The sequence below is a fragment of the Haematobia irritans genome, chromosome 1 (genome assembly GCF_050003625.1).
Source record: "Haematobia irritans isolate KBUSLIRL chromosome 1, ASM5000362v1, whole genome shotgun sequence".
Taxonomy (NCBI): domain Eukaryota; kingdom Metazoa; phylum Arthropoda; class Insecta; order Diptera; family Muscidae; genus Haematobia; species Haematobia irritans.
In genome coordinates this window covers 192,798,321-192,819,794 of record NC_134397.1, presented here as the reverse complement: position 1 = coordinate 192,819,794, position 21,474 = coordinate 192,798,321, and the positions used below count along the sequence as shown (strand labels likewise).

Here is a 21,474-nt window from a genome sequence, read left to right as displayed (position 1 = left end):
AATATAATCGTCTTCATAAATATGCTTGTACTTTTAATTTAGTGTTTTGGTGAAAAAAACCGAACATAGTACTCACCTTTCGACAAAAAAAATGCGAGAATGTATTTTAGATTGTGTGATGGCAATACTGCCATAGAGTTTCCATGTGTACCAAAAACACACATCCCTATTTCAGTGCCCTTTGGCTGTTAGAAATATATTAGTTTTGTTGATTAAATTATTACAAAACGGCGTCATTTATAAGAACTGCAATATCAAATAATAGGCGACTCGTCCAGGAAATATACACGAAGAGAAATTTGGTATCTGGCGTCACTATAGAAATGAGCGAATCCCCAACTTCATCAAATAAAAACAAATCGAAAGATGATAATGAAACTTCATCATCAGCACAGAATGGTAAGCTATTGGAATTTTGTCCATGGTTGACAAGATATGGAAACTCTTGCAGATTAAATGACTTGTATCGGTGGTGTCATGATACGTCCAAAGGAAACCTATGGAAACCTATATGGGTTTTTATCAGGTTTAAATAAATATTTCAAATACAAGCGACTAAACATTTCATCTGTTTCTTCAATTGTACTCATATAACCTATGGATCTTCCAAGAACAGTATTTGCCATACATATGAAAATTGATTTTTCTTTCTGGATGGTAACCATATCCACCACATCGTAATAATGGATATATTTTAGGATAGAGTAGCGGTAGCGCTCCTTGTTGGAACACATATATGTGAAAATGTGTCCTCCGGCTGAAGGCTTGTGCTATTTGGGAATATTTCATGTTATTTATCAATAATGTTTCTTCAATTGTACTCATATAACCTATGGATCTTCCAAGAACAGTGTTTGCCATACATATGAAAATTGATTTTTCTTTCTGGATGGTAACCATATCCACCACATCGTAATAATGGATATATTTTAGGATAGAGTAGCGGTAGCGCTCCTTGTTGGAACACATATATGTGAAAATGTGTCCTCCGGCTGAAGGCTTGTGCTATTTGGGAATATTTCATGTTATTTATCAATAAAAATACGGAAACCTAATGCTACGGGACTGCATCGACAGAAATCTTCGGCTAGCTCTAAATGCACTAGTTGCTTAAGGTTACTTGTAAATGAAATTAATGAAATGATCCTAATGACTGCAGGTGATATAAAACAAGTGATATAAAACTTAACTTATAAAAAAGACCATAATATTAGAAAGTAAAATTTTGTATTTTAATTAAACTTCTTTCTTTCAGAGGAAGACAACACGATTGAGGTTATAAGGAAATTTTTCACTCAAAAATTAAATTTGGTCACATCATTAGATGAAGAGGATGGAGCCAATAAGAAGGTAAATTTTACGTTTTATTTATATTGTATGGCTAAAGTTATGAATTTGTATATAGGATACAAAGTACATATTATAATCAAGAACAAATTTCGACTTATAAAATAATCTTTCCCATTTGTTATGACAGTTGCATAGAGTTATCACGAATTCCAAAGGAATACTATGGATTTTTGAACATTAATTAAATGACTACCCAGCCATCTAAATTTTACATTAAGTATAGGAGGCCAAAAAACTCTAAATGACCACTATTTATAAAGGCTTACACACTTACTCACCTCACACTGGCGAAAATTTAACTTACCATAAATAAAAAAGAATTCGTCGCCGCACATAAATCAGAAACAAATTTAACTCATATCAAATCCAAAAAAGTTTGGCACACATTTTGGTGTGGCCATAACCTTAGTCTATTGGTCCATTGAAATGTTGGCCACTTTTACTAAATACCACTACATTCAACGAGTAGAATGAAATATCCAAAGAAATTGGAAACTTTTACTTAGTTTATTGGGAGCGCAATTTTGAAAATGCGGATGTTTTCAAATGTTTCAGATCCAAAATATAAAATTGCAATAGACTGATCAATCGAAGTACGAGTATTGTCCATGGTTAGCCATTACTTTTCCCCACATCAACATATGGAAACCGAGACGAATAAACGACTCGTCTTTTAACTCAATCCACGAATCGGCGATGGCTTTGCCGTCTATATAATAATATTAAAATATTGTGTTGAAAAATTTACGGGAATTTCGGGAAAGCCTTGGTGAAAATAGGATAAAATCTCGGGTTCGGCATTATGAATATGAAAATAAGCCTCAAAACATAAAATGAAGTAGGATCACGATTGCCACAGTTGGTAGAATTCTACTAAAAGGTAGATATGATAAATTTTGCAAAATCTTCCTCTCCAGCTAAGAGGTACTTCAATTTTCTATATAGAGAAAAATTTATATAAAAATCAAAATTCTCTATAGAAATAAAATTTCGACAAAATTTTCAATAGAAATAAAATTTAAACAAAATTTTCTATAAAAATAAAATTTAGACAAAATTTTCTATAGAAATAAAATTTTGAAATAATTTTCTATAGAAAAAAATTGACAAGACTTTCCATTTAAATAAAATTTTGACATAATTTTCTATAGAAATAAAATTTTGGTAACATTTTCTATAGAAATAAACTTTTAACAACATTTTCTATAGAAAATAAAATTTGACAACATTTTCTATAGAAAAAGATTTGACAAGTTATCTATAAAAATTAAATTTTGAAAACAAAAATTGTACAGAACTAAAATTGAAAAAAAATTGTACAGAAATAAAATATTTATAATATTATAAAAATAACGTTTTGAAAAATTTTCGTATAGAAATAAAAGTTTAACACAATTTTTTTAGAAAAAATTTTATTGACAAAATTTTCTATAAAAATAAAAATTTAACAAATTTTTCTATAGAAATAAAATTTTGACAAAATTTCCTGTAGAAATAAAATTTTGACAAAATTTCCTATAGAAATAAAATTTTGACAAAATTTCCAATAAAATTTAATTTTGACAAAATTTTCTATAGAAATAAAATTTTGACAAAAATTTCTATAGAAATAAAATTTTGACAAAATTTTATATGAATTATGACAAAAGATTTTTTTGTTTGGTATTTTGTTGGTAAAATTTTCTTCAAACTTTGGTAGATACTTTTTGGCTCGAGCGGCAACCGTGAGTAGAATACCAAAAAATTATATGGAAAAGAACAACACAATTGTTTTGTTTGTTCGGATGTAACTTTCTTTTATTTTTGGAGCCTGTTTGCATTATAAAAATAAAACCCAATATTTCTAATGAAAATAAACTTTAATTTTTTTTATTCTTTAAAATTGTACAGAAATAAAATTGAAAAAAATGTACAGAAATGAAATACTGAAAATATTATAAAAATAACGTTTTGAAAAAATTTCCTATAGAAATAAAATTTTGACAAAATTTTCTACAGAAATAAAATTTTGACAAAATTTTCTACAGAAATAAAATTTTGACACAATTTTTTTAGAAAAAATTTTATTGACAAAATTTTCTATACAAATAAAAATTTAACAAAATTTTCTATGGAAATAAAATTTTGACAAAATTTCCTATAGCAATAATATTTTTGAAAAAATTTTCTATAAAAAAATTTTATTGACAAAATTTTTTTTAAAAATAAAAATTTAACAAATTTTTCTATAGAAATACAATTTTGACAAAATTTCCTATAGAAATAAAATTTTGACAAAATTTCCTACAGAAATAAAATTTTGACAAAAAAGAAATAACTTTTTACAAAATAAGATTTGTTTTGTTTGGTATTTTGTTGAAAAAATTTTCTTAAACTTTGGTAGATACTTTTTGGCTCGAGTGGCAGCCGTGAGTAGAATCCCAAAACAATTATATGGAAAAGAACAACACAATTGTTTTGTTTGTTCGGATGTAATTTTCTTTTATTTTTGAAGCCTGTTTGCATTATAAAAATAAAACCCAATATTTCTAATGAAAATAAACTTTAATTTTCTTTATTGCTGGCCTTCGCCCTGGGTTTCAGAATTTCTCCTATGAACGGAGTCCTTAAGAACGCAAAGCGATAGGTATGACAAGATTCTTCTCTGAATAGAGTTCAAAGTGGGTTAACGCGATACCAAATTGAAATAATTGGTCGGCATTTGCGGGGGTTTTAGACTTTCCTATGGACAGAATACAATGTGGGCTATGGCAGGAGTTTAAGACTTTCTCCTATGCGTCCTCGGGTTCCCGGAAAGAGCGCTAAAAGATACCCACATAATATTCATACACTACATCATTATTTAATCGTGGTATAATAACTCTAATCTTTGGATTTTTATTTATTCTCGTTACAACAAGATTATTTTATCTAATTAATGCTTGAGATCAAGATATATTATAAAAAGTAATTGATATATTTTCAGATTTTATGAAAAATAATTGATATATTTTCAGATTTTCGATAATTTAACATTTGAAGGACTATGTGATCATTGGAAGTCCAAAGGATTTAAAAATGTTATCACCATGGTGGGAGCTGGTATTTCCACATGTAAATATAATGCCTTAATATTTATTTTTGTAAATTTTTATAAAGTATTCTTTTAAAATTGACAGCGGCTGGTATTCCTGATTTTCGTTCGCCAGGCTCAGGCTTATACGATAACCTACAAAAGTACAATTTACCACATCCTTCGGCTATATTCGAAATGGACTATTTTGAAGAAAATCCACAACCATTTTTTGCTTTAGCAAAAGAACTATATCCAGGATCATTTAATCCCACACCTTCTCACTACTTCGTGCGTCTACTCCATGAAAAGGGTCTACTCTTGAGGCATTATACACAAAACATTGATACATTGGAACGAATTGCTGGAATTCCAGCTGATAAATTGGTGGAAGCTCATGGAACATTCTTTACCAATCATTGTTTGGGTTGTCGGAAACTTTATTCAATGGAATGGATGAAAGATCAAATATTTTCCGATAATGTACCCACATGCGACGATTGTAATTCAGTGGTTAAGCCTGATATTGTTTTCTTTGGTGAAAATTTACCCGAAACATTTTACTCACTTCCAGCTAAAGATTTTAATAAATGTGATTTACTTATTATTATGGGCACATCATTGGAAGTTCAACCATTTGCCTCTTTGATTGATAGGGCTGGACCGAAATGTGTGCGTTTGTTGATCAATCGCACTAAAGTCGGCAATGATTTTGGTGGTATTGGTGCTTGGTTTATGATGGGACCTGGTCTTATGTTTGATAATCCAAAAAATACTCGTGATATTGCTTACATTGGTGATTGTGATGATGGTTGTTTAGCTTTGGCTGAAGCTTTGGGCTGGAAAGATGATTTGGCGAATTTGATAAAATCCGAAAATGAACGTTTGGATAAGGAAAATGCAAAAACCCGCGAGAGAAAACAAAAACATTCTACTAGTGAAGACGACGATGGTGACTCACCCAAGAAAAAGGATGCTGTGTAGATTGTAGTAATGTGCAATATATTCGTTATTTCTTTGTAATAGTTAATTTGAAACCCCTACTACATTTATTGAATAGTTATAGCTAAATCGACTACAAAGTAATCTATAAATCTATACATAAAAACCAATAGGAAATACTTAAAAAAATATTCATGTAATAATGGTAAATGAATTAATTATTTTAATTTGTTGTAATATAAAAAAGTATATATACTTACATATATATTGACTAACATTTAATAAAATTTAATTATTGTATTAAATTAAACAACGAAATTTACTTATTGATTTTTTTATGGGCTCAAAAACGCTTTAATAAACAAAATCAGCAATTCAAGATTTTTATACCCTCCACCATAGGATGGGGGTATATTAACTTTGTCATTCCGTTTGTAACAGATCGAAATATTGCTCTAAGACCCCATAAAGTATATATATTCTGGGTCGTGGTGAAATTCTGAGTCGATCTAAGCATGTCCGTATGTTGAAATCACACAAACTTCCGATCGAAACAACTTTCGACTAGAGGTGTGCACGTGAGTAATATTTTCTCACGCTCACGCACACTCACGACGGAAAAATCTTACTCACGCACACTCACGTACGATATTGTTTGGTAGGACTCACGCACACTCACGAAAAGAAAATTTGTACTCATACATACTCACCAGCGTTGCCAGAATTGTTTCACCAAAAACCGCTAGATTTGTCCAAAAAACTAGCCAAAAAAAGCTAAAAAATTTAAAAAAATAGCTAGAAAAAATCTAAATTTTTTTGTATCAAAAGTCACATTTTTAATTGAAATTTAACAAACTTAAAGGCTTTATTTCACTTAAAATGCATATTATTTTACTTGTATTCAATTTAATTCCATTTCTGTGAGACTGTAAGAAAGTCTAAATCATATTAGCTCTGTTGGCGTACTCGATCCATTTTTACAATCACAAATTTTTACTGGAAGTCCTTCGTTTATATTTCCTTGTAAAATCATTTTTCCCAGTGAACTTGCAATTGTCAGCTGGTTAATCATGCATTAGCAAATATCTATATATTTTGTTTTAACTGAATTAATGATAAATTCGTGAACGTGTACACTTCTCTTAATTTTACCCAAGAGAATAAAACCCATTCTAACTGTCTTGCAAGTTTATAATGAATAACTTTTATTCGAAAATTTCCCAAACCTATTGTTGTCCAATTTTCGTAAATGTAAATCCATCCCATTAATAAATAGCAGATTTGTTTTGATCCTATCACTACGAATTTTTTATTGCATTTTTTGGTGTTAAAAAAAATAATACCACATTCAAAACTTTATTTCCTTAATTATTTCTATGTTCGGTTCCAAAGATTTTGTACACTAATGATTTTTGTATTGATTCCGAGTCAAATTTGAATTTATTCGTTTTCTCAGCTTTTTCTTCACGAGCTATCACAGTGCTTTAAAAACGTGCTAACGAAAACTTAAATTTTCAAATTCAGACTCGACTTTAAGTAGAAATTATTTTATGTATACGTTTTTAAAATAAAATGTTTAAAAACCTCTTCAATTTTTTAACGTTATTTTGGTTTGTGGTCAAAATACAAAAACTCCACAAATTTAAAGACTATTAATTTAAAGAATTTTTTAGAATTGACCCTAGCCTTCTTTCATGAAAAGATACCCATTTTTAAGTTGAATCACTTAACTATAAGGACAAAACGACTTTATCGGCTTTTGGACAAGGAAAACAGTTTATATAAGAGAAATTCACAAATGCTATATAACCATCTTTGGCCTCACGACAATATTTTTTCAGTGTACAAAGCAATTCACATCTACTATTTTAATTTAGTAATATCATAATAACTTTAGAATATTAAAATAACATAAAAAGGATAAACGAGTCAAATGCTAATATTCCTAATAATTTACTGACAGTTTATATAAGGAATTTGCATGGTAATAGTAGATTTAAAGTTTACGATAACTTTTATGAATATGAGGCAAGAACTTTACCACAAGGTGTATTTGCTGCAAAAATGTCCGCATAATGGCTGGAATAATTATTAATGTTTCAATTGAGATTTGAAACATGTGAAAAACCTTATTCTGGCAGCAAGGCTTAGATAAAAACGAAGTTTTATCCATATTTCAATAGGAACATGTCGAAAATAAAAAAAACCAAAAATAGCTAAAAGGGTCATGAAAAAAAGCCAGAAAAAAAGCTAAAAGCTAAATGCATTTTTTTCCCGCTAAACGTCTTCAAAAAAAGCCAAATCTAGCGGGAAAAAAGCTAAATTGGCAACGCTGATACTCACGCACGAAATGTCGTGACTCACGAAAAATTTTATGACTAATTTACCTTAGAGACGTGTTTGATAACATGAGCATGATTAAAATCGAGAGCATGGGCGGGATTTTTTTCGTGAGCGTATTTTTCCGAATTTCGTTACTCACGCACACTCACGAAGAAATTATTTTCGTGACTCACACACACGCACCACTTTTGGTCTGATAATCTCTCACACTCAAGCCGTTGCCATCAGCGTAACTCACGACTCACGCGTGATCCCCTATAGAATTTTTTCCACTTCCGATGCAGTCCTTTGGACCAGTCTAACGATAATTTAAAATTTTTTATTGATTTTTAATGGAAAAAATATATTTATACACAAATACATAGTATGTATATGGCAAAAAAAAAAAAATAGAAACGATGTATGACATAAAAAACAAAATATTTTTTTTTGAAAAATATTTAATAAAACAATTGCCGCTAGTGAGATTTGATCCAGCTTTCTTTATTTTTTCATTCATAATAATAAAGAACATCTCAGGAAGAATGTTATGCCAAGGTGTCATATTATGTTCATATTACAAACTTTTTTACTATTGCTTTGTTTTAATGTTCACTAAAATGGCTGAAAATAAAAACAACCCGAATTTCTTCTAGATACAGATAACGATTTTTTCTTTACATGTAGTAACTACCTTTATTACTATTTTTCATTTTCTGTACTCTTAACCAAATTTTGTACTCTGAGAGGATTTTTGATATTTGTCATTTATATTGAAATAATCATAGAGCTGTGGCTTATACGAAAGGCCACCTTGTAGTATAAGTTATGATGCTTAACGTAGATTATACGACATGTGGTACAGTTGTCGATGTTATAGTTCATTACAATCACTCAACAGTAACATGTAGTATTATGGAAATGTATTCATATCTTAGCAAGCACTTGCACAAAATCTTGCCATGAAGTCCATTTGCTATTAAGTTGCATAATTTTGATCACTTCTCAGAACTGGAACAACAACAATATGCGGTGGTGACTATTCAGTCGACCTCGAATCAGAATACATAGGTCCAAACAGTATCAAAAAATCCATCCACTCCATATCAAACTTATTCTTCATAAAAGTCGATCGATGTGCTCAAAGTAATTGTCCGCTTGTAATATGTAATTACTGTGATCCTCTCATCCGTCGTGAGTTATGCACCCCCAGATCACTCTGGACAAATCTAGCCGCTGGCTTTCAAACTCCATTCGGACTCGGCTTTAAAAAGGAGGTCCCTTGTCATTGAGCTAAACGTAGAAGTTCTGCACGTCTAGTATAACAAGGGACTTTATAGTCTAAGTGACCCAGCAAAAAAAGAGCTTCCAAAAAAGTAGTTTGGACTTCCAATTTGTTATTCGGAAGTAGTGCAATCTTGGATCATCTCCAATGGATTTTACATTTGCTTGTCATAGGACGGAAGTACACCATTTTTGGATCCTTTGCATTGCTTTAGAAGTTGTGCCTTGGAAGTTCATTTGGATGAAGAAATTTAAAAAAAACTGAAAAACAAAATTTTTTTCCAATTTCACTTTATATTTTTATCACAATTTTTGATACATTTTTATTTTCTTATTATCTAATTTTTACAAAATGAAAATTTTCTACGCTTCCACAGGGGGTTGAACCTGGGTCTGTTGGCACCATAACAGAACGCCTTAGCACACTCAGCCACAAACGCTCACGCACACTCACGACGGAAAAATCTTACTCACGCACACTCACGTACGATATTGTTTGGTAGGACTCACGCACACTCACGAAAAGAAAATTTGTACTCATACATACTCACGCACGAAATGTCGTGACTCACGAAAAATTTTATGACTAATTTACCTTAGAGACGTGTTTGATAACATGAGCATGATTAAAATCGAGAGCATGGGCGGGATTTTTTTCGTGAGCATATTTTTCCGAATTTCGTTACTCACGCACACTCACGAAGAAATTATTTTCGTGACTCAAACACACGCACCCCTTTTGGTCTGATAATCTCTCACACTCAAGCCGTTGCCATCAGCGTAACTCACGACTCACGCGTGATCCCCTATAGAATTTTTTCCAGTCCTTTGGACCAGTCTAACGATAATTTAAAATTTTTTATTGATTTTTAATGGAAAAAATATATTTATACACAAATACATAGTATGTATATGGCAAAAAAAAAAAAAATAGAAACGATGTATGACATAAAAAATAAAATATTTTTTTTTTGAAAAATATTTAATAAAACAATTGCCGCTAGTGAGATTTGATCCAGCTTTCTTTATTTTTTCATTCATAATAATAAAGAATATCTCAGGAAGAATGTTATGCCAAGGTGTCATATTATGTTCATATTACAAACATTTGAATATAGATTTTGATGGATCGTGTTCAATGGCGTTTGTGGCTGAGTGTGCTAAGTCGTTCTGTTATGGTGCCAACAGACCCAGGTTCAACCCCCTGTGGAAGCGTAGAAAATTTTCATTTTGTAAAAATTAGATAATAAGAAAATAAAAATGTATCAAAAATTGTGATAAAAATATAAAGTGAAATTGGAAAAAAAATTTGTTTTTCAGTTTTTTTTTTTAAATTTCTTCATCCAAATGAACATCCAAGGCACAACTTCTAAAGCAATGCAAAGGATCCAAAAATGGTGTACTTCCGTCCTATGACAAGCAAATGTAAAATCCATTGGAGATGATCCAAGATTGCACTACTTCCGAATAACAAATTGGAAGTCCAAACTACTTTTTTGGAAGCTCTTTTTTTGCTGGGTCACTTAGACTGTAAAGTCCCTTGTTATACTAGACGTGGAGAACTTCTACGTTTAGCTCAATGACAAGGGACCTCCTTTTTAAAGCCGAGTCCGAACGGAGTTTGAAAGCCAGCGGCTAGATTTGTCCAGAGTGATCTGGGGGTGTGCATAACCACGACGGATGAGAGGATCACAGTAATTATATATTACAAGCGGACAATTACTTTGAGCACATCGATCGACTTTTATGAAGAATAAGTTTGATATGGAGTGGATGGATTTTTTGATACTGTTTGGACCTATGTATTCTGATTCGAGGTCGACTGAATAGTCACCACCGCATATTTTTGTTCCAGTTCTGAGAAGTGATCAAAATTTTGCAAATTAAATGCAAATGGACTTCATGACAAGATTTTGTGCAAGCGCTTGCTAAGATATGAATAAATTTCCATAATACTACATGTTACTGTTGAGTGTAACGAACTATAACATCGACAAATGTACTACATGTCGTATAATCTACGTTAAGCATCATAACTCATACTACAAGGTGGCCATTCATATAAACCCCAGCTCTATGATTATTTCAATATAAATGAACAACAGTTGTGTTCGTTTAGTTTGGTCGCTGCAAAAGAGACAAATATCAAAAATCCTCTCAGAGTACAAAATTTAAGAGTACAGAAAATGAAAAATAGTAATAAAGGTAGTTACTACATGTAAAGAAAAAAATCGTTATCTGTATTTAGAAGAAATTCGGGTTATTTTTATTTTCAGTCATTTTAGTGAACATCAAAACAAAACAAAACATATAGGCCTTTTACTCGGACAAATGTCGAGAAAAATCTGGTAAAAAAGTAGTACAATTTTCTAATACTGTTGTTGTTGTTGTTGTTGTTGTAACAGTTTATTGTGATCTCATCCATTTCATGTTATACGCTTGGTACATCAGCTTGTTGGCAGATCAAGGAACTCTGCGACTAAGATGGGGTGTGTCCAGAGTGATCTGGTGGTAAGTCGGGTTGGTTTGGCTGGGCAAGAGAAAAGATGACGCGTGTCGTGTGGCCCTTGGTTGCAAATTGGACAAACGTCAGCTACGCTGCTATTACTAGTTTTTGGCAGTATATAATGAATACGTTATGGTTTTCTTTTATTGAAATGTATAGCTGTTCATGCTAATTTTATGTTTTTATACCCTTCACCACTACTGTGGTACAGGGTATAATAAGTTTGTGCATTTGTATGTAACGCCAAGAAGGAAATGTCTGAAACCCATCGTTTAGTATACCGATCGTCTTAGAATTAAATTCTGAGTCGATTTAGCGATGTCCGTCTGTCTGTCTGTTGATGTATTTTTGTGTGCAAAGTACAGCTCGCAGTTTTAGTCCGATTGTCCTAAAATTTGGTACAGGGTCCTGTTTCGGCTCACAGACGATCCCTATTAAATTTGGAAAAAATCGGTTCAGATTTAGATATAGCCGCCATATATATCTTTCACCGATCTGGTCATAATTGGCGTGTATATCAACCGATCTTCCTCAAATTCCGTACATGCGAATATTTTATGAGTCTCGAAAAACTTGCAAAATATCAGCCAAATCGGTTCAGATTTAGATATAGCTCCCATATATAGCTTTCGCCCGATTTACACTCATTTGCCCACAGAGACCAATTTTTGACTCCGATTTAGTTGAAATTTTGCACAGGGAGTAGAATTAGCATTGTAGCTATGTGTGCCAAATTTGGTTGAAATCGGTTCAGATTTGGATATATCTCCCATATATAGCTTTCGGCTGATTTACACTCATATGACCACAGAGGCGAATTTTTAACTCCGATTTAGTTGAAATTTTGCACAGGGAGTAGAATTAGCATTGTAGCTATGCGTGCCAAATTTGGTTGACATCGGTTCAGATTTAGATATAGCTCCCATATATATGTTTTTCTGATTTCGACAAAAATGGTCAAAATACCAACATTTTCCTTGTTAAATCGCCACTGCTTAGTCGAAAAGTTGTAAAAATGACTCTAATTTTCCTAAACTTCTAATGCATATATATCGAGCGATAAATCATAAATAAACGTTTGTGAAGTTTCCTTAAAATTGCTGCAGATTTAAATGTTTCCCATATTTTTTTACTAAAATTGTGTTCCACCCTAGTGCATTAGCCAACTTAAATTTTGAGTCTATAGATTTTGTAAAAGACTATCAAATTCTGTCCAAATCGAGTGATATTTAAATGTATGTATTTGGGACAAACCTTTATATAGCCCTCAACACATTTGACGGATGTGATATGGTATCGAAAATTTAGATCTACAAAGTGGTGCAGGGTATAATATAGTCGCCGACTATATTTATACCCGCCCGACTTTAGACTTTCCTTACTTGTTTATATATGAAATAAGTACACAGAGAATACAGATTGGTTGTGACAACCGAATTTATTGCCAACCTCCTTTTGGCAGTTGCAGATACTATCAGTTGGCAGTTGTTTCACCCGAATGATTCGGTCAACACAACTAATACCACATATGGTGTTGGTTGGGTGTGCCGACGATATTGGTTGTGACTACCTTCATCATTCGGTTGTGTTGCCCAACCTAAAAAATAATTAAAAATATATTTAAAATCAATTACTTCACAGTGAAATATTATATCTTATTTTAGTTACATATAGGTATAGTGGTACAAATAAATCTAAATACTCTAAATGTATGTAATTAGTAGATACAAATTTTTGTCTAGAATCTCTACTAATTGCATCAAAATGTATCCACACCCAGATTCCTAGAGCAAAAAAAAATTTTACGGTGAACATGTAGCATGGTTGCCGCAACCCTCTTATTCCCTCGGACATTATGTACCTGACTTCGACAGCATCAAAAATATATCGTCTTTTTTATGGATATCAATAATTGAATATTCGTGGTGTGAACAAATTGATAAAATCGTGCAGATTTAGTAAGATTTTCAACATCCAACTGCTTTCGTATCTGAAATGTAGCTTCTTAAAATCCAGGACTATATCGCTGGTTAACCAGAATTGATTTTTCTGCCCAGGGTGGCATCCAGAGTAGGGAAATTAAGAAATAAAATTAAAAAGTTACGGGGTATAGGTATCACTGCTAGAGTTTATAAAACTAACCCACAATATCATAAAACATACCCACAATATCATATCACATCAAAAATGGTCCACAGCTATTACCAGATACAAAACGGCAGGTTCAATGAAAAGTTAAAAACCATAAAAACCACAGCTAATATTGTCATTCCTATCCTACATACAATATATATGCGTTTCTTTTTTAACCCAATTTAAAGCCTACAAAAATATGCCTTCTTTGATAGCTAATAATATGTTAAAATAAAAATGATATTTGAGAATTCATCAACCGGCATTCGGCTACAATTTGCAATTACAAACGAAAATCTATTGAAATTATAATCAAATGATATTAAAGACAGACAAACGCTTGTGATTGAAGGAAATAGATCAGCACAACTGATATTTAATTCTGAGTGTACAATTTTCGTTAGTACAACTGATTTCCAAACAATTTGTTTTCTGTGTGTGTGTTCCCATATGAGCAATATCTTCACTCTCCCAATTGTTAGCTATTCGCATTGAGAGCAAGTGTCAGCTTAACTGTTGCTCATCATACGAGATACTTAATGCGTTGCGTGTGTGTCAGGGATGGAAAATGCAGTACTATACTACTTTTTTCAATACTTTTTCACCCAGATCAGTACCGTAGTACCCCGCGAATGATTTAGTACCTTTTGTGTAGACATTTTTGAGCCCATAGCAGATTTATGGCACAATAGTTTTAACAAAATACTCGTATTTTGAGAAAGTGTTTAACAAACTCATTTGTTAATAGTCTTTTGCAAATTTTTCAAAACAGACAAGTTCATGCGGGAAGAAAATCTCGATTTTGTAAAAGCCATGATCAAAAACACGGTCGAAGCCTGAGACAAAAATAATCTATCAACATTTGGAGAAAAACTTATCAAAAAATATTATTTTGCAAAAATGTAGTTTTGTCAAAATTTTATTTCGATAGAAAATTTTGTCAAAATTTTATTTCTATAGAAAATAGAAATTTTATTTTTATCGAAAATTTTGTCAAAATTTTGTTTCTATAGAAAATTTTGTGAATACTTTTTTTTATAGAAAATTTTGTCAAAATTGCATTTCTATAGAAAATTTTGTCAAAATTTTATTTCTATAGAAATTTTTGTAAAAATTTTATTTTTATTGAAAATTTTGTCAAAATTTTGTTTCTATAGAAAACTTTGTGAATACTTTATTTCTATAGAAAATTTTGTCAAAATTTTATTTTTATCGAAAATTTTGTCAAAATTTTATTTTTATCGAAAATTTTGTCAAAAATTTATTTATATAAAAAAATTTGTCAAAATTTTATTTTTATTGAAAATTTTGTCAAAATTTTATTTCTATAGAAAATTTTGTCAAAATTTTATTTCTATAGAAAATAGAAATTTTATTTTTATCGAAAATTTTGTCAAAATTTTGTTTCTATAGAAAATTTTGTGAATACTTTTTTTTATAGAAAATTTTGTCAAAATTGCATTTCTATAGAAAATTTTGTCAAAATTTTATTTCTATAGAAATTTTTGTAAAAATTTTATTTTTATTGAAAATTTTGTCAAAATTTTGTTTCTATAGAAAACTTTGTGAATACCTTATTTCTATAGAAAATTTTGTCAAAATTTTATTTTTATCGAAAATTTTGTCAAAATTTTATTTTTATCGAAAATTTTGTCAAAAATTTATTTAATTAAAAAAGTTTGTCAAAATTTTATTTTTATTGAAAATTTTGTCAAAATTTTGTTTCTATAGAAAACTTTGTGAATACTTTATTTCCATAGAAAATTTTGTGAATACTTTTTTTTATAGAAAATTTTGTCAAAATTGCATTTCTATAGAAAATTTTGTCAAAATTTTATTTCTATAGAAATTTTTGTAAAAATTTTATTTTTATTGAAAATTTTGTCAAAATTTTGTTTCTATAGAAAACTTTGTGAATGCCTTATTTCTATAGAAAATTTTGTCAAAATTTTATTTTTATCGAAAATTTTGTCAAAATTTTATTTTTATCGAAAATTTTGTCAAAAATTTATTTAATTAAAAAAGTTTGTCAAAATTTTATTTTTATTGAAAATTTTGTCAAAATTTTGTTTCTATAGAAAACTTTGTGAATACTTTATTTCCATAGAAAATTTTATTTTTATAGAAAATTTTGTCAAAATTTTATTTCTATGGAAAATTTGGTCAAAATTTTATTTGTATAGAAAATTTTGTCAAAATTTTATTTTTATCGAAAATTTTGTCAAAATTTTATTTCGATAGAAAATTTTGTCAAAATTTTATTTCTATAGAAAATTTTGTCAAAATTTTATTTCTATAGAAAATTTTGTCAAAATTTTATTTCTATAGTAGGGAAGAACGTAAGTGAGTGAGTGGTACTAATTTCATTTGATGATTATGTTACTCACCACTTAAGAATGCAGCTACCGAATTAAAAAGAATTTTCTCTAATATTGGATACTCGACATGAAAAATTTGAATTGTATTGAAATTTTGAGAATTTAGAGTTTATAATTAATGAAATCAAACAACAACTTATTTGTTGTCATATTTATGTAGTCCATAGCAACAAATTTCTTTATAACTATAAAATTTATTAACACAACCACCTTATTGGCTAGGCGGACTTTCAGTTGGGTTTGGTGACACATTGGCAAAACAAATCAGTTATCACAACAGGGTGGAATAAATTGAAATGGTTAGTTACTTCAATGTATAAATAACGACCAATATTTGGTCGTGTGTACTAACTTTTGGTCACACCACCGTTATATTGATTATATAAACTATCAAACAAGAGAAATAATTAACAATTATTCCACACAATTAAAAATTGTGGGTCTCCACTATCAAACTGTTGTCGTAATCGAATTCCAACCAATCATTTCTGTGGGTGTAGATATGAAACCAGATAGGTCTCTTAAAAAATGTCTTGATTTTATAGAAGTCGCATCTTTGCATCGGAATCAATACCAAAGTCCTTAAGGGAAGGCCAAAATCTTTGAATCAAAGTAAACTTTTTTTGAGTGTAGAAAATTATATGGTTGCGACAAACATGTTACATGGTCACCATCCAAAAATAACATTTTGCCCTTAAAACATGTTTGATGTGATCATATTACTTCTCCGGGTGTGGCTTCAAATCGTTTGGATTCGGAAATTGTCGTTAACACGTTTTTGAAGGACTTTGAGAGCACATGAAGTAAAAAGTTGAAAAAAAAAACAAATAAACTAAAATTAGTTTCTTATAATCAAGTACGCAAAACTCAAATTTAAAAGAGAATTATATCTTACAATTATCCTTACATCAATTCTCCGCTTCTTTGGCTCGTCATCAATACCAAAATCATTAGTGTAAAGACAACATTTTTGGGACCAGACCTGTTTTTTTTCAGTACAACTAACATTTAAATTTTTACAATTTGTTACAAAATTTTCTATTTCATATCTCTCAAATAAAATGGCACATACGAGAATTGGTCAAAACTGTCAAAGAAGGAAATCAACAAAATTATTGCTTTCATTACTACTTCTAGCTGGCTCTCGTACGACTGTTTTTCATGGATTTTACATGTCGACACAAATGAAATACAATTTTCCAAATCATCATTTCCACATTCGTTCGCTAATGCAGATCAGCAAAAATACTTTACTTCGTAAGCGGATGTCATTTGTTTTGTAACCTGAGCTAAATTGCAATTGGAATGATGTCTGCTGCGAAGAGATAATCGACAAGAAATAATTAGTTCAAACTAAACTGTCGGACAATTTGCAACAGGAAGTGACTACAACCACAAACCAAGAGTTATAGTTAATACCAAGGCAAATCGGATATTCGGTTTTTGGATTTACTAGCAACTGTTACTGTATATATTAAAAAAAAACAACAAGTATATACGGCCGTAAGTTCGGCCAGGCCGAATCTTATGTACCTTCCACCATGGATTGCGTAGAAACTTGTACTACAGACTGTCATCCACAATCGAATTACTTTGGTTGCGGTAACACTTGCCGATGGCAACGTATCTTAAAACTTCTTAACACCGTCTTCCAAATTGTAAGTTAGTCCATACGGGGTATATATTAAACACAAAAAGGCCGATTAAATACGTATATAATTCAGTATGACAAAATTTTCTATAGAAATAAAATTTTGACGAAATTTTCTATAGAAATAAGATGTTGACAAAATTTTGTATAGCAATAAATTTTTGACAAAATTTTCTATAGAAATACAATTTTGACAAAATTTTCTATAGAAATAAAATTTTGACAAAATTTTCTATAGAAATAAAATTTTAACAAAATTTTCTATAGAAATAAAATTTTGACAAAATTTTCTATAGAAATAAAATGTTGACAAAATTTTATATAGAAGTACAATTTTGGTGGATTATTTTTAGCGATATTGAGCAATTTTTGTGTGATTGGGGATTGGCTATATATAACTATAGACCGATATGGACCAATTTTGGCATGGTTGTTAGTGGCCATCTACTAGAGCAATATACCAAATTTCAACCGAATCGAATGAATTTTGCTCCTCCAAGAGGTTTCGGAGGTCAAATCTGGGGATCGATTTATATGGGGGCTATATATAATTATGGACCGATATGGACCAATTTTTGCATGGTTATTAGAGACTATATACTAACACCACGTAGCAAATTTCAGCCAGATCGGATGAAATATGCTTCTCTTAGAGGCTCCGAAAGCCAAATCTGGGGATCAGTTTATATGGGAACTATATTTAATTATGGACCGATATGGACCAATTTTTGCATGGTTGTTAGAGACCATATAGTAACACCACGTACCAAATTTCAGCCTGATCGGATGCTTCTCTTAGAGGCTCCGCAAGCCAAATCTTGGGGTCCGTTTATATGGGGGCTAAACGTAAAAGTGGACCGATATGGCCCATTTTCAATATACCGATATAGAGCAATTTTTGCATGGTTATTAGAGACTATATATTAACACCACGTACCAAATTTCAGCCAGATCGGATGAAATATGCTTCTCTTGGAGGCTCCGCAAGCCAAATCTGGGGATCGGTTTATATGGGAACTATATTTAATTATGGACCGATATGGACCAATTTTTGCATGGTTGTTAGAGACTATATACTAACACCACGTACCAAATTTCAGCCAGATCGGATGAAATATGCTTCTCTTGTAGGCTCCGCAAGCCAAATCTGGGGATCGGTTTATATGGGAACTATATTTAATTATGGACCGATATGGACCAATTTTTGCATGGTTGTTAGAGACTATATAGTAACACCACGTACCAAATTTCAGCCAGATCGGATGCTTCTCTTAGAGGCTCCGCAAGCCAAATCTGGGGGTCCGTTTATAAGGGGGCTATACGTAAAGGTGGACCGATATGGCCCATTTGCAATATCATCCGACCTACATCAATAACAACTACTTGTGCCAAGTTTCAAGTCGATAGCATGTTTCGTTCGGAAGCTAGCGTGATTTCAATAGACGGACGGACGGGCATGCTTAAATCGACTCAGAATTTCATCACGACCCAGAATATATATACTTCAAGGGGTCTAAGAGCAAAATTTCGATGTGTTACAAACTGAATGACAAAGTTAATATACCCCCCATCCTATGGTGGAGGGTATAAAAACTACTGACCTAAAGTGAAAGATTATGCAACCTAAATTTTTGGATACCAAATTTACACAATATTACGGACAAATTTATTTAAAACAAGTAAGGAAAGTCTAAAGTCGGGCGGGGCCGACTATATTATACCCTGCACCACTTTGTAGGTCTAAATTTTCGATACCATATCACATCCGTCAAATGTGTTGGGTGCTATATATAAAGGTTTGTCCCAAATACATACATTTAAATATCACTCGATTTGGATAGAATTTGATAGACTTTTACAAACTCTATAGACTCAACATTTAAGTTGGCTAATGCACTAGGGTGGAACACAATTTGAGTAAAAAATATGGGAAACATTTAAATCTGAAGCAATTTTAAGGAAACTTCGCAAAAGTTTATTTATGATTTATCGCTCGATATATATGTATTTAACAAGGAAAATGTTGGTATTTTGACCTTTTTTTGTCGAAATCAGAAAAACATATATATGGGATCTATATCTAAATCTGAACCGATTTCAATCAAATTTGGCACTAATTGTACTCCTAGTGCAAAATTTCAGCCAAATTGGGCCAAAAGTCTGGCTTCTGGGGCCATATAAGTCCATATCGGGCGAAAAATATATATGGAAGCTATATCTAAATCTGAACCGATTTCAATCAAATTTGACACACATGGCTATTCTACCAATTGTACTCCTTGTGCAAAATTTCAAGCTAATCGGGATAAAAATCTGGCTTCTGGGTCCATATAAGTGCATATCGGGCGAAAGATATATATGGGAGCTATATCTAAATCTGAATCGATTTCAACCAAATTTGGCACGCAAAGCTACAATGCTAAATCTATTCCCTGTGCAAAATTTCAACGAAATTGGGCCGAAACTCTGGCTTTTAGGACCATATTAGTCCATATCGGGCGAAAGATATATATGGGAGCTGTATCTAAATCTGAACCGAATTCAATCAAATTTTGCACACTTGACTTACAAAATTCGGCCAAAAATCTGGCTTCTGGGGCCATATAAGTCCATATCGGGCGAAAGATATATATGGGAGCTATATCTAAATCTGAACCGATTTCAATCAAATTTTGCACACTAGACTATACGAATAAGTGTCATGTTTGTACAAAATTTCAAGCAAATCGGTATAAAACTCTGGCTGCTGGGTCCATATTAGTGCATATCGGGCGAAAGATATATATGGGAGCTATATCTAAATCTGAACCGATTTCTTCCAAAATCAATAGGGTTCTATTCTGACCCAAAATAGGAACATGTGGCAAATTTGAAGGCGATTGGACTTAAATTGCGACCTAGACTTTGATCACAAAAATGTGTTCACAGACAGACGGACGGACGGACTGACAGATGGACATGGTTATATCGACTCAGGAACCCACCCTGGGCATTATTGCCAAAGACACCATGTGTCTATCTCGTCTTCTTCTGGGTGTTACAAACATATGCACTAACTTATAATACCCTGTTCCACAGTGTGGCGCAGGGTATAATAAAGATATTTTAATACAAGAAAGTTTACTTTCTTTATTTCAAGAATTTGTTCATTAAATGCCCTAAAATTGGAAATTACCGTCCCAGTTTTAAAGTCATATGTCAAATAAGGTAAAATTTTAAATATAATAAAGGCAAACATTTTGGATTTAAATAATTAATATTTATACTGAGATATGGAACCTTTGAATTAGAGATAAAATATAGACAAATTTGTATTGTGAAGTTATTGCACCTTTGCTTTAACCCTTTCGACCCTAAAGTTGCCTGTGGGCAACTTTTTGTGTTTTGAGACTCACTGTCAGCGTTGTTTTTGTTTTTGTTCATAAAACGGTAACGGTATCGAAAGCTACAAGTGTTTTCTTCAAGTTGAATGAAAAATCAACTAATTTGGTTGTCAATTAGCAAAAAATTTCATTAATACGCACGTACCTCAAGAAAAAAATATTTGCGAATTTAAAAAGAGGTTTTTATACATGTGACTTTTTTCAAAAATTACAACTAAAATGTTGAAAGTTTTTATTAAATATATTGTAGTACATGTCAAATAAAATATTTCTGGAAGTCAAATCTTAGAATTGCAAAAAAACAACAGATGAGAAATTTTTAAAATTGAAATGTTGCCTGTGGGCAACTTTAGGCAATTGTGGTAGTAAAATTACATATTTTTGAACATAAGGCCTGGAGAAAAAAGATAAAATTCATGTTCACGATAAAATTCACACTCACGGTAAAACAGACACAAAAAGTCACAATCACG

General features: G+C 31.3%; 1 protein-coding gene across 1 annotated transcript; it reads left to right on the top strand.

The window, feature by feature from the left end:
• The first annotated feature begins 142 nt into the window (after nt 1–142).
• Sirt2 (Sirtuin 2) lies at nt 143–5,662 on the top strand. The gene is made up of 4 exons (XM_075292347.1): nt 143–399; nt 1,256–1,350; nt 4,347–4,443; nt 4,509–5,662. The coding sequence occupies exons 1-4, from the start codon at nt 324–326 to the stop codon at nt 5,384–5,386; spliced, it is 1,146 nt and encodes a 381-aa protein (XP_075148462.1). The 5' UTR covers nt 143–323; the 3' UTR covers nt 5,387–5,662.
• Nucleotides 5,663–21,474: the final 15,812 nt, after the last annotated feature.